Raw genomic sequence first — 15,076 nt, 5'->3', positions numbered from 1 at the left:
GGGAATACCAGACCACCTGACCTGCCTCTTGAGAAATCTATATGCAGGTCAGGAAGCAACAGTTAGAACTGGACATGGAACAACAGACTGGTTCCAAAGAGGAAAAGGAGTATGTCAAGGCTGTATATTGTCACCTTGCTTATTTAACTTATATGCAGAGTACATCATGAGAAATGCTGGACTGAAAGAAACACAAGCTAGAATCAAGATTGCTGGGAGAAATATCAATAACCTCAGATATGCAGATGACACCACCCTTATGGCAGAAAGGGAAGAGAAACTAAAAAGCCTCTTGATGAAAGTGAAAGAGGAGAGTGAAAAAGTTGGCTTAAAGCTCAACAGTCAGAAAACGAAGATCATGGCATCCGGTCCCATCACTTCATGGGAAATAGATGGGGAAACAGTGTCAGACTTTATTTTTGGGGGCTCCAAAATCACTGCAGATGGTGACTGCAGACATGAGATTAAAAGATGCTTACTCCTTGGAAGGAAAGTTATGACCAACCTGGATAGCATATTCAAAAGCATAGACATTACTTTGCCAACAAAGGTCCATCTAGTCAAGGCTATGGTTTTTCCAGTGGTCATGTATGGATGTGAGAGTTGGACTGTGAAGAAGGCTGAGCACCGAAGAATTGATGCTTTTGAACTGTGGTGTTGGAGAAGACTCTTGAGAGTCCCTTGGACTGCAAGGAGATCCAACCAGTCCAATCTGAAGATCAGCCCTGGGATTTCTTTGGAAGGAATGATGCTAAAGCTGAAACTCCAGTACTTTGGCCACCTCATGCGAAGAGTTGACTCATTGGGAAAGACTCATGCTGGGAGGGATTGGGGGCAGGAGGAGAAGGGGATGACAGAGGATGAGATGGCTGGATGGCATCACTGACTCGATGGACATGAGTCTGAGTGAACTCCGGGAGTTGGTGATGGAGAGGGAGGCCTGGCATGCTGCGATTCATGGGGTCATAGAGTCGGACATGACTGAGTGACTGATTGTTTAAATTGACCTTTTTATTCCTGTGAAAGTCCCTTTTTGTTTTGACTTCTCCTTGTCTCAAAGTCTTTGTCTGAGATTAATAAAGTATTTTATTATAGTTAGTATTTATTTGGTATACCATTCTACATTTATTTTCAGATATTTCAGATGTTTATGATGTGTATATAAAGCTTGTCTTTTATAAACAGTATTGAGTTGGATCTTGAATTTTGTTTTTTAATTCAATATGACCATTTCTTCCTTTAATTGGAATGTTTAGCCAAATTATATTTAATAATATTACTTAGATAGTTGGTTCTAAGTCAACTATCTTGCCATTGTTTTCTAATTGTCCCATCTTTTGTTTCTTCATTTCTTTTTTTTCTGATTTCTTTTGGATTAAATATTCCATTTTTCCTATTAGTCTATCTTTTCCTCTTTAGTGCTCTGTATTTTTTTATTCTTTCTTTTAGATTACTATATGTATTCTAGCTAGTAAATTGTAATATTCCCCAAAGTATACAAAAACCTGGAAAGGGTTTAATTCCATTAACCAACACTCCTACCTTTGGTGCTAATAATTCCATGTATCTAAAACCTATATGTTTTAAGTGCATAAGATATAATAGTCAATACTTTTAAACAAAATATTCATTTATAGTTTTTCACACATATTTGCTAGTGCTCTCATTTATTTCATTTTGCACTTTCATGCTTTCATCTGGAATCATTTTTCTTCAGAATTCCGGTTAATGTTTCTGTAGTACAAATCTGCTGACAAGTTCTCTTGGATCTTGTTTATATGTAAACATCTTCATTTATCCTTCCATTTTTAAGGATATTTTTGCTGGTTATACAGTTACTGGTTTGCAGGGTTTGTTTGCTTAGCACTTTAAAATGTTAGTCTGTCGTTTTCTGACTTTCATGGTTTCTGTTGAAATATCAGTCACCAGTTTTTTTGATGCTCATTTGGGGATATTATCTCTGTTTTTTCTAGGTAAATGAATTTGACTTTAATTTTCAGAAGTTTGGCTGAGATATGGCCAGTGGTATTTATCTTTGGATTTATCCTGTTTAGAGTATGTAGAGATTCTTGAATATATAGTCATATGTTTTTAGTTAGGAGAAACTCTTAACCAGTCATTTTTCCAATATTGCTTCTTTTTATATTCTCTGTATTAATTATTCAGAGAAGGCAACTATTCCACTCCAGTAGTCTTGCCTGGAAAATCCCATGGGTGGAGTACATAGAACTTCTCTTATTGCTTTGTTCAAAATGTTACTGTATTTTGAGGAAATATCTACTGGGCTTTGGCACAAATATCATTTTCCTTGTAAGGATGTCACATAATCAATTTAGGAGTTGAGAAAATGCTAAATGAACCCTGCTTAATGACATCATGAAATAATATGGCATCACAATTCAACTTGCAGAGGAAAATCAAAATAACATCTTCCCCAAATTGGAAGAAAATATATGTGAATCATGTAACTAGCAAAGGATTCTTACCCAGAATACATAAAAATATACAAATTAATAATACAGAGTCAAATGGAAAAGTGGAAGAAATACAAGTAGACAACTTATAGAAGAGGAAATGACAATGGTCAACAAAATAGTAAAAACTGATTTTCAACATCATCATTAATCAGGAGAATAAAATTAAACAACAGTGAGGTACAATTTCTCAGTTATATGAATGGCAACAAATTAAAGATTTTGACATTACTCAGTGTTGTCAAAAACTTGAAGAAATAGAAATTTGTATACATTGCTGCTTAATGGTACTAATATCAACATGTCTTTAACTAGCAACCCCATTTCTAGGTCCATATATGTGTACAATGAGATGTGTATATAAATATTTGTTATTATATTGTTTATAAAAGCAAAAATTTGGAAATATCCACCAATAGAGAAATGGATGAATATACTGTACTATGTTTATGTACTGGGATAACATTATGAAGTCAAAATAAATGAAGCAGTTCTACACGAAACCATGTGGATTTATAGACTATACCTAAAACATGATGGGCTTCCCTAGTGGCTCAGACAGTAAGAATCTGCCTGCAGTGCAGGAGACCCAGGTTCAATCCCCAGGTCAAGAATATCCCCTGGAGGAGGAAATGGCAACCCACTCCAGTCTTCTTGCCTGGAGAATGGACGAGAAGCCTGGTAGGCTACAGTGCATAGGGTTGCAAAGAGTGGGACACCACTGAGTGACTGACACTTTCATTTTTACAACCTAGTGGTAGCAATGCACGATGACAATGGATACACAGCATGTGACACCATATACATAATTTTAAGACATGTACAGCCGTACTTCATATTGCTCTGGGTGAATATATTTATAATACAAGCGTTAAAATATGCACATACTCCAATATTATGAGATCAGTTACTTTTCAGGAGAGTGAGGCAGAGACAGGATGACAGAGGAACATTTGAATCTTAAGCTCTGTTTGCAACATTTCATTTCTGAAAACAGGAAAAGCAACTGAAACAGATTTGGCAAACTCCTATCATGTTTTTTAAATTGGGTCAGTTATACTGTTTTCTGTAATTTTTTATATGTTTGAAGCAATTCATGATTAAAATTTAAATTATAAAAATATTAGCACTATTTTTATGTTAACATTATAAGCTAAGTTTAAAGGAAAATATAACCTTTAATGAGAGGAAATAAATAATTTTAAGTGCAACATTTAGTAATAATCCTGGAAATACCAACTAAAATAATGATTAAGTGTGTTAGTCGTTCAACTGTGTCTGACTCTTTGTGATGCCATGAACTCTAGCCTGCCAGGCTCCTCTGTCCATGGGCTTCTTTCAACAAGAACACTGGACTGGGTACCCATTCCCTTCTTCAGGGGATCTTCCTGACCCAGGGATTGAACCTGGGTCTCCTTCATTTCAGGTAGATTCTTTACCTTCAGAGCCAGCAAGGAAGCTAGTCTAATAATCTGTTGTTCAGTTGCCCAGTCATGTCCGACTCTTTGTGACCCCATGGACTGCAGCATGCGGGGCCTCCCTGTCCCTCACCATCTCCCAGAGTTTGCTCAACTTCATGTCCATTGCATCAGTGATGCCATCCAGCCATCTCATCCTCTGATACCTTCTTCTCCTACTGCCCTCAGTCTTTCCCAGCAGCAGGGACTTTTCTAGTGAGTTGATGACCAAAATACTGGTTATGACCAAAATAGTCGTTATTAGATACCTAATAATCCAATAATGATTAGATACTACTTCAGAGAAGGCAATGGCACCCCACTCCAGTACTCTTGCCTGGAAAATCCCATGGAGGGAGGAGCCTGGTAGGCTGCAGTCCATGGGGTCGCACAGAGTCGGACACGACTGAGCGCCTTCACTTTCACTTTTCACTTTCCTGCATTGGAGAAGGAAATGGCAACCCACTCCAGTGTTCTTGCCTGGAGAATCCCAGGGACCAGGGAGCCTGGCGGGCTGTCGTCTCTGGGGTCGCACAGAGTCGGACATGACTGAAGCGACTTAGCAGCAATTATAACTAAGTGGTTTTTCTGTTTATTTTAAACCCATTTGTTGGGCATTTGCATGCATTCTTAGATTCTTAGATGGGGATAAATTGATTTAACTTTGTAATGCAATTTGTTAGTATATACTGAGAGCATAAAAATGCTCATACGTCTTGACTAAGTTATTTCCACCTTAAGGAGACAAACATTCTTGTTAATCACTTGATGGTAAAATACTAGATTGTTTATATATCCTTATATTTTTCTTTTATTTTCTATATAGTATACAGTGGGTATAATAAAATATTTTAAAGTGAAAGAAAATCCTCTTAATTTTGCTTGAGAAACCCAAACACTCTAACAATAAAACTCCTAGGAAAATAAATACCGTATTAGTGTATCTAGGAGTTGTATCAGGTATAGCAAAGCCCAAGGGACAAATGGTTAAACTTGCTTGAGGTGGGTCAAGGAATTCTGTGCCAACAAGAAAATTCAACTTGCCAAGTGTTCCTCAATGAGTGATTTAAGTATTCATCCTAATCATTTGGAGTCAGTGTTTTTAATGTACATCTTTTGAGTGTCAACTCAAACCACTAAATCAAAGCACTTGGACATGGGGCTTAGAAATCTGCATACAGGCCTGGCTGCCCAGATGGTTCTAATGCACAAAATTTGATAACCATGTTATACAAAAATAAGGCAGTATGACATGTTCTGGAAACTGAACATAATCTAGTGCAGCTGAATTGTAGGTTACAGATGGTGGTGGAATGGGGTAGATCAATCTGGAAGAGAATACTATGGTCTACTTGTAAGAAGTCTTAAATGACACACAGGTACTTGGACAGTAACGTGAAGATTCAACAGAAAATCATTAAAGAGTTTTAAGCAGACGAGTAAACTGATAAGATTTTTTTAATAAATATTTCTGGGGCATCAGTGTGAATGATTGCATATGGAGCAGACATAGGCAGGGCGGAAACTTGGGAAAATGTTTTAATTTTCCTGGAATAAGGAGGCTTAAAATAGGCATGTGCTTCCCTGGTGGCTCAGACAGTAAAGCATCTGTCTACAGTGCGGGAGACCCGGGTTCAATCCCTGGGTTGGGAAGATCCCCTGGAGAAGGAAATGGCAATCCACTCCAGTACTATTGCCTGGAAAATCCCATGGACAGAGGAGCCTGGTAGGCTACAGTCCATGGGGTCACAAAGAGGTGGACTCGGTTGAGCACACACAACACAGAACAGGATTGAGTAGATATGCTTGGCAGCCAATTGAATATGTGAGTGAAGGGAGAAGAAATAACTTTAGATGATTTTGATTTCTGCATTTGCTTGCCTCCATCTCTAAATTTATAACAATATATAGGCAATGAATATTTAAAGTTTGCAATTTTCACTTTTCTATTTTTTTGTATTTTTATCCAAAACCAATATTTTTCTTTTAGAAACACAGCACTTGTAAAGACAAGCTTCTACAAGCGTTGTTACAATATAAGGAAGGCCATGCCAAAGGACAGTCCCTCACTGATAAACATCATTGCCTAAATGGCTACAAGACTTTTGGCAGAAATAGCATGTACACTTGGAGATACTAGGACTTCCCTGGTGCCTCAGATTGTAGGCAAAGAGTCTGCCTAAAATGCAGGAGACTCAGCTTCAAACCCTGGGTTGGAAAGATCTCCTGGAAAAGGGAATGGCTACCCACTCCAGTATTCTTGCCTTGAGAATCCGTGGACAGAGGAGCCTGGGAGGCTACAGTCCATGGGGTCACAAAGAGTTGGACACAACAGAGTGACTAACACTTTGGAGGTACATGATTCAAGAATCCTCTGAAAGGCTCCAGGTACAGTTTCTATGAGTGAACATGTACAATATGTATACACGGGTGGTAGTCCATAATAACTTTTTTCAGTAAGTGAATTCACATTCATATTAAAAGCTAGCCCATTCCTTTTTCATGTCACAGACTGGGACATTTCTTTTAATCAGTCTGTCTGGTGAAACCACAGTAGTGACTTGTCTTCAGGCTGATTGTGGCAAGAAGGAATTTCCCTTCAACTGCTGAACGGAGAAGGTGATATGACCCCACTCCAGTACTCTTGCCTGGAAAATCCCATGGACGGAGGAGCCTGGTAGGCTGCAGTTCATGGGGTCACGAAGAGTCCAACACGACTGAGCGACTTCCCTTTCCCTTTTCACTTTCATGCATTGGAGAAGGAAATGGCAACCCACTCCAGTGTTCTTGCCTGGAGAATCCCAGGGATGGCAGAGCCTGGTGGGCTGCCGTCTATGGGGTCGCACAGAGTCGGACACGACTGAAGCAACTTAGCAGCAACAGCAGCAGCAGCAGAACGTCCTACAACAGCTTTATTTGTTACTTCATTGAATTAAAATTGCAGAGATTTGGAGTATTAGAACAGTTGTATAAAAGTCCACTTTTGACCCTTGCTGAATAGAAAACTGCAGCTGTAAGCTAAGTCACGTCCATGAACCTGGGTTAAAGGCGACGAATAGCAAATCAAGTTTTCCCTGTAGTTCTTGGAACTCCCCAAGTCCCCCGCAAAGACTCTGTATCACTCACTCAACAATCCCAGAACACAGACAAGATCCTTCTGCTGTAATCATTCTCAGAAACCACCAGTAAAGTCCTAAATATAGGCCTTACTCAACTGAAAACTTTTAATGACATGCTTTTTGTTGTTGTTACATCTCATACTCTATAAAAGCCTCCTCCTCTTTTTCCTCCTCTTAAAAATATCTTTGGTTTGTTGGAGAAACTAGGATGTTTGTCTTGTGGAGTGTCCAGTATTATGGATTTGGCTGATTAACTTTCCCTGGTCTCTTAGAACTTGCTCCTTTATCCCCAAGCGTGCCTTACAATCTGGCAGTACAATGATAGGTAAGGAGATCTAGAGACTGGCTTAACTTTAGGCTTAATTTTTTCTCTCCTTCTGTCTGTAAGATCACTTCATTGGATGGGATGTCCATTTCTTGTTACCTCATATCCAGAAGTGAATAATGTGTGTTGGCACACTTTTAGTAAGGTTAAAATTGCCCATTAGTCTCATTGCTCCATGAAACTGTTCTCCATCAATCTTTCATGCCCTGGTTTCAGCATGCACGGATAATCATTACCTAGATGCACACTTTCTTTTTTTTTTTAATTTTATTTTATTTTTAAACTTTACAGTATTGTATTGGTTTTGCCAAATAGATGCACACTTTCACTAGGGGTATCTTCTAATATTTTATTGCCTGTATTAGGTGGGATTCCTCTGTGAGTAACTTTCTCTCATACATTATTTAGTTTTTAAGACTAAATAAAAAAGAATAAGTCCTTTATTATTTCTCTTAATTCATTAGTGTTCAAAGTAATGAGATAGTGCTCTAGCAACCCTCGAGAGTCACCAAGGAGGTGTTTGTGTGTGTGTGTGTGTGTGTATGTGTGTGTGTGTGTGATGATCAACTCATGTTATATTCATATTTATATACTTACCTGTATTGTGGTCAATATTTGTTCTGATGCTCATTTTGCCTCATTCCCTAATGGTACTCTCCTGTTCCTGTGATAGGACTCATTAGGCTTTATAGTTTCCTTACTTAATTTATGAAATGGCCCAGGTTCATCTTTCAGATTTCTTGTCCGAGACCTACACTCAGCGATTATTCTCAAGACCTCTGGTTTCTTTTAGTGATTATAATCTGGACAGTAGCTGTACCTACTAATGCTGGATTGTCATTGATCCAAAGACTTTGAGATGAAAGGGTGGGAGACACATTTTTATAGAATATATAATATTCTATATATAATACATTCAAAATAACACTACAAAATGCATTTTCAGAATTTATTTGACTCTTGGATTATATTTTCCAAAAGACACATAGTCAAATTACTAGTTTTGAAAGTCACTGGAATTAATCATATACCCTTTTCACAGTTATGCCATCATTTAATATTTATTTAGGTTCAATTGTTTAGGTTGGTTTCCAATTTTAGAAAAATGCTTTTTATTTTTTAAATTTAATTTTGGTTTTAAATGACACAAAAATTTACATGGTCCAAGATCAAAACTATATAGTAAGGTACATTCACATCTTCCTTCATCTTATAGGTAACCATTTTTAATATAATATCTTTGTATCTTCTATTCTTTGTGTGTGTGTATTTAGTCACATTGTTCTAGACCCTGTTTTTTAAAATGTATTCTGAGGATCAGATGACATTCACATATAAAGAATTTGCTCACTTTTCACCCATAATTTCTTCAACCAACCCCCTAATGATAAGTGTCTCATTTGTTTCCCGTTTTCGGTGTTATTCCAAATAATACATCAACCACAGCATATAGCATTTTCATTTTTTGTTTTTGTTGTCATACCTTTGGGATAGATTTTTAAAAGAAGGATTGTTTAAGAAAAGCACATATGGAATTTAGAAAGATGGTAACAATAACCCTGTGAACGAGATAGCAAAAGAGACAGTGATGTATAGAACAGTCTTATGGACTCTGTGGGAGAGGGAGAGGGTGGGAAGATTTGGGAGAATGGCACTGAAACATGTAAAATATCATGTATGAAACGAGATGCCAGTCCAGGTTCGATGCACAATACTGGACGCTTGGGGCTGGTGCACTGGGACGACCCAGAGGGATGGTATGGGGAGGGAGGAGGGAGGAGGGTTCAGGATGGAGAACACATGTATACCTGTGGTGGATTCATTTTGATATTTGGCAAAACTAATACAATTATGTAAAGTTTAAAAATTAAATAAAATTAAAAAAAAAAAAAGAAAAGCACAAATGTACTTATACTTTTGCCAGATCAGGGGCATACTTTTAAATATTACTCTTGCCAAGAAAACGTAGGAATTCTTAAAAAAAATCTTGTTGTTACAGAGAAAGAAAAAATTGTTTAAATGAAATGATCATATTTATCAGAAATATTAGTGGAGTTTAAATTATTAAATGTATGAATTGTCTCTGATATAAATACAGTACAAAAATTTTAACAACATATGTTGAATGGGGATGGATGGATAGATGAGCAGAGAGAATTTTCCCCCTCCGAGGAGACCATTTCTGATATAATTAATGTACTAGCTTTTTAATTCAGTCAAAAACATTACTTTATTATCTTTTAAATGACACAACAGAAATGGAAGTAAGTTAGCAGGACCTACATAATAGCATTTTAACATTTTTTGAAGTATTGGTACATCTTCAAATTTGTCTCCTTGGGCCTAAAATATAATCTAATTTTAAAATGCAAAATTAAATATATTTGCTGGTCCTTTTTATAATCCTATATGTTAAAAAATATGATTATATTGTCTTATGTTTTTCAGTTAAATCATCTTCTGAAATCAGGGAGAGCAACCCCAAGAACTGAGTGAGTCATATTTGCTTTTATATGTTAAACACAGCAAGAATTTAACCTCATAAAAAAATAGTTGAATAGCATATTAAAAACAATAGATTCACATTTGAATAGCAGCTACTTATGTATTAAAAAATACACAAATAAAAAATGTAACAGGTAAGAACTGGTGAATAAATCACTAATGATTCGCTTGCCTGTGTTACCATGTTGTCCTTCAGATATAACCATAAGGACATTCACAAGATGACATACAGAAAAACAACAAAAAAAAAGCTGGTTAAAACTGCTTCTTCTTAATTTTCAGTCTTCTATTGGCTAAGAGAAGTCTTGGCATCTTCTTGTTCTTTTCCTTCTTCAAGGCTAAGATCAACAAAATAAAAATAAACATCATATGTCCCCAGTCTGTAGACTCATTATAAATCACCATTTCCGACATGCTTACAAACCCACCTCGTCTTACTTTTAATGAGTATAAAGTCAGTTTTACTCACTATCCACTAAGTTAATAACATTCTACCTGTAAAATACAGCTACTGCCGACTGTAGTTAGCCTGTGTAAGCATTTAGACAAAACGGATCAGTACTGAAGTGCTATGTATGTAGAAGTAGTCTAGAAATGGTAATATGCTATTAGTAAAATGGGTACATAAAATAATTTTGTTTATGAATTATGTATAAAGTTAGTTTAAAAACTGAATAAGAAAAAAACCCAAAACATTACCTTTTACACAAGTGCGTTTGCAGTCCTTCAAGCTGACAAAATTATTGTCATTCCCTCCACACCCAGTATAGTTGAAGGCCTCACAGGCTTTGTGTCTTGGGTTAAAATAATAGCGAGTGACATTAGCAGAACACAGCCCCTCATCTTTTGGGCTGTAGCAAAATACTGGAGCTTAACAGAAAAGAAAATAAAATTAGAAATGCAGTAATACTGGAAATAATAAGCTGTGCTGATTACTGAAGTAACTGAAGAACATCTAATCCCATAGAAGCTTCTTTCTGAATCCAAAATATTATACTAAGCCATTTAAAAAGTGTGCCTTAAATTTCAAACACATAGTTTGTTAATTATAAATTCTTACGGAATTTATAATTTATCTTATGGAATTTCAAGCTATATCTTGTATCATTTGAATGTGTAAAGAAATAAACCCCAAAATCATATGGTCAGGTAAAAATGAGCTATGTTTCAAGAGAAAATATGTGACATGCTTTGGCATACTCTCTTGTGTTGGTAGTTTTATTTTCAATGTTTCTATCAGCTCTCCTTCCATTATTAAGGAAGAATACATATATCTAATTCCCAGGTAGCCACTGGAACACTTAAATTTACATAAACAATTTAAGAGAACACCAGCAACAAGCAACTCCTCATTAATTCAAGATTTTGCATACTCAACACGGTATAGCTACAGAGCTTTATCACAGACTGCCAAAGCAAATTTTCCTTGTTTGTTGAACTTATCTATGTGTACATGTCTCTGCTGTGCCTGCGGAAAACACCTGGACTGTCTCTACAAACATTACCCACTACCCAAGTAACCCATCATTTTAGGGATCGCATGGGGTATGTGGGTAAAACATGGGGAGGAGAGATCAATTTGTGTTACAATCTGTAATTACTAAAGAACACAGAAATCTGAAGAAAAGGTTTAGAAATCTTCAGGTTTCACCAGCTTAAGTCTATCACACTATCTCATATACATACCTGATTTCATGCATGTGATTCATTAATGAACACTGTAGTTTTTTTATGTGCAAGTTAAATAGATGAGAAATAGTTCTAAAGAAACAATGCCAAAGAGGAAGTAAAAGCTTGAATCATAGCTTCGTCACTTTCCAGCCCTGAGAACTTGGCAAGTTATTAACCTTCTAGCTCACACTCTCACATGTAAAAATACTCCCTCACGGGGCAGTAGTGTGCAGACTGGTATCATATTATACGTGAAATCATCAGAATGCAAACCAGCTTAATTTCATATCAAATTATTAATGTTTTCACCCTAAAGTCTAAATAAAGAAATGAAGTACAGACACCACAAAGAGAGTATTTACCTCTCTTTGGTGCACAGAAGTCCATACACGTAGCTTCATCCGGGAACCGGTTCTCATTGCTGTGACACCCGCCAGATATGAACTTTTTACATGTCATAGAACTTAGATTGAAGAAATACTGTTCTCTGAGCTCCCCACACTGCTTCTTATTCACTTTTAACCGGCAAATTTTGGGAACTTCTAGGAAAAGGAGGGCATAAAACAATGTTAGTCAAAAATTAGCCTTCTTATTCTTCCTGTAAAACTTAACTGTATTTTCAGAAGCCACTGGTGGTGGCCAGGAGTAGAGTGGCAGTGGGGGTGGGAGGCATGATATTTAGTGCTGGACTAGTAAACGCCCAAAAGAGTGCCCATTAGTCCAGCTACAACAAGATTTTGTATCCTTGGGTCCAGCATTCCACAGATTCAACCAACCCAGAGAGAAAATATTCAGGAAAAAATAATTCCTGAAAGTTCATTAAAAAACAAAAACAAAAACAAAGCTTGAATTTGTCCTATGCTGGTAGGGAATCTAGAGATGATTTAAAGTATAAGGGAGAATGTGCACAGGTTATATGCAAATACTGTGGATTTTGGCATCAGAGAGTTGGGGTCTTGGAACCAGTCACTGCAGACACTGAGAGACAACTCTATTCAGCTTCTGTTTTTTTTTAACAGTGTCTCCAGACCTGATTCAGCTATGATAAATTTTTCATGCTTACTGGAAAGATTATTCTCTCAGAGTGTTCTGATTGTTTCTATGTATGAAATTAATCAAACTTATTCATAGGAATACATATTTTTCCCTGGCTCAGTTCCTTTAACAGCTGAGCCCCATGTTCTATTACAGGCCTTCACAGAGACAGTAGACATAATTAAAATAAAATTGCAAACAGCATTGTGAATCTCTATATTTTTTATATCTCTATACTAACCCAAGATCTCTTTGGGTATCAAGGGACAAAAGTAAGGTTATAATTAGCTAAATTCAGACGTTAATAACAAAATCCACTGAAAGTATTTCAGATCGCTACACAGTGGACAAGAGAAAAATGCCCTCTCAAGGAGGCATAAAAACCATAGGTTTAGAACTAATGATAAATACAGACAGGCACTTATGTTGCACCTAATACAGGACACTCTTGCATCCTTATGCCTTAGGAGAAATCTTTCCGAAGTCTGCACACACACTGAATTATGATAAATGCCAGTTAAGGGAGAGGAAATGTTTGTCGTTGGAAGTTTCATGATCACTTTTAGTCAACTGAAAAGCAATAAGCCTAACTTAGTATCCGAGAAAATCAAGGATGAAACTTACTATAGAAAATGGGATGTGAAAAATAAGCTCATTTCCCACTTAGCCCTTCTTTGCCGCAGTACTGGAGTTCTGGGAGTGGGAGAGAGCACTTACTCTCAATCTTCCAGCACGCTTCGTTGCAGGCCTCCAAAGTTTCAAAATTGTTGGCATTGCCCTCGCAGCCTCCGTACATGAACTCGCGGCAGCTCTGCGTGTACCTGTCGTAGTAGTAACTGGGGATCCGCGCCCGGCAGGGCCCGTCGTCCGGGGGCAGGAGGCAGATCTCCGCGTTATTTCCTACGGAGGGGTAGGAGGTCAGCCGCATCTCCGTGGAGGGAGAGGCTTCCCGGGGTAGTGGGGGTGGGGAGGTTTGTCCCAGCAGCTTCCCAGCCTAGCAGAAGGGCCTTACAGAGACAGAAAGTGCAAACTTGCGGTGCACGACAGGAATTAGGGTGAAGGAGGGCGCAGAGAGCGGGTGCAGGGGTCCGCGGAACCCCTGCCGCCTGGCCAGGGCGAAAACGGGTCCCCTGGGCGCGGGTTGGTGGGGTACCTGGCGGCGCCTGCGAGGCATCACCCAGCGCAGTTCCCACGAGGAGCAGCGACAGAAGCATCAGCCAGAGGGGGCGAACCGAGTCCATGGTGTCCGGATTCAGACGTTGCCGGCGAGAGGAGGGGAGGAGGGTGCACAGCGTCCAACCTCCAGGCGGTCTGGATCCCAGCGCCGTGGGTGCCGCTGCTTTTGTAGGGTTAGCGGCCCTCAGAGACGGGACAGGGCGGAGCGCGCCTTCGTGGAGCCTGGAAGGGGAGGCTGATTCATGCCCCGTGAGCTCTGTGACCCGGCCGCCTCCCTGCGCTGGAAAGTGTGTGCGGGGGAGAGGAATTCCCCGCCAAGCTGAACCTGGCCCCAAACTTTCTCCCGTGGCTCTGCGGGGATGACCCAGATGAAGCATTGTGTCAGAGATGGGAAGTCGACAGGCTTGAGGGAAATGACCTGGGTGTGATTGCACAAGGTTCCAACGTGCAGCATCACGCAGAGGCCTGAACCCACACTTTGAAAGCACAAAGTCTATGTCTTTGCCGGGTACAAAGTGTGAAACTCCTAGGGCCCAAGGAAGCGGAGCTTATTACATTATATCCTTTAATTAGATTACAAATGTAAGCATATGCGTATCTATTTACTTTATACATAGATACGGGCTTCCCTGGCGGCTCAGATGGTAAAGAATGTCCCTGCAGTGAGGAGACCAGATTCAATCCCTGGGTAGGGAAGATCCCTTGGAGGAGGGAATAGCAACCCACTCTATTCTTGCCTGGAGAATTCCATGGACAAAGGAGCCTGGCAGGCTTCAGTCCATGGGGTCGCAAAGAGTTAGACATGACTGTGGGACTAACACTTTCACACATATTCATATTTCAGTAGAGGTCTAATTTACATTTCATGGGCTCATAATATGTCTAAGTGTATAGTTAGATCAATTTTGACAATTATATATACTTTTGTAATCACCACTCCAATCCAGAATTAGAACATTTCCATCACCCCAGAACATTCTCTTATACCCTTTCCCAGTCCATCCTTCCAACCCTAGGCCAGGAACAATAGCTCTTCTGATCAGCATAGATTTGATTCCCCTGTTCTAAATCTCATGCAAACAGAATCATAAAATATGTACTGTTTTGTACTTCACTGTACTGTTTTTAAGACACACATATGCTATTATAGGGGCTTTCCCTCGTGGCTCAAATTGTAAAGAATCTGCCTGCAATGTGGGAGACCCAGGTTCAATCCCTGGATTGGGAAGATCCCCTAGAGAAGGGAATGGCAACCCACTCCAGTATTCTTGCCTGGAGAACCCCACGGACAGAGTAGCCTGGCGAGTCACAGTC

At 38.8% G+C, this 15,076-nt stretch overlaps 1 protein-coding gene across 1 annotated transcript; it reads right to left on the bottom strand.

Annotated features, from left to right (window-relative positions):
- Positions 1-9,579: 9,579 nt before the first annotated feature.
- On the bottom strand, positions 9,580-14,140 carry TFPI2 (tissue factor pathway inhibitor 2). The gene is made up of 5 exons (XM_010839773.1): positions 13,740-14,140; positions 13,304-13,486; positions 11,914-12,093; positions 10,580-10,750; positions 9,580-10,218 (listed from the first exon to the last, which is right to left on the bottom strand). The coding sequence occupies exons 1-5, from the start codon at positions 14,137-14,139 to the stop codon at positions 10,136-10,138; spliced, it is 1,017 nt and encodes a 338-aa protein (XP_010838075.1). The 5' UTR covers position 14,140; the 3' UTR covers positions 9,580-10,135.
- Positions 14,141-15,076: the final 936 nt, after the last annotated feature.

The sequence above is a fragment of the Bison bison genome, unplaced genomic scaffold (assembly GCF_000754665.1).
Source record: "Bison bison bison isolate TAMUID 2011002044 unplaced genomic scaffold, Bison_UMD1.0 scf7180017864134, whole genome shotgun sequence".
In the NCBI taxonomy this organism is placed as follows: Eukaryota; Metazoa; Chordata; class Mammalia; order Artiodactyla; family Bovidae; genus Bison; species Bison bison.
This window is presented reverse-complemented; position numbering and strand designations above follow the sequence as displayed.

Bases quoted from the DNA above. Each gene is read 5' to 3' on its own strand.
- TFPI2 (XM_010839773.1), bottom strand. From the start codon at position 14,139: ATGCTTCATCTGGGTCATCCCCGCAGAGCCACGGGAGAAAGTTTGGGG. The intron at 13,487-13,739 runs GTACCCCACCAA...ACCCCTCCGTAG, and splicing joins TGCCTCGCAGGCGCCGCCAG to GAAATAACGCGGAGATCTGC. The intron at 10,219-10,579 runs GTAATGTTTTGG...TGTTGATCTTAG, and splicing joins CAAACGCACTTGTGTAAAAG to CCTTGAAGAAGGAAAAGAAC.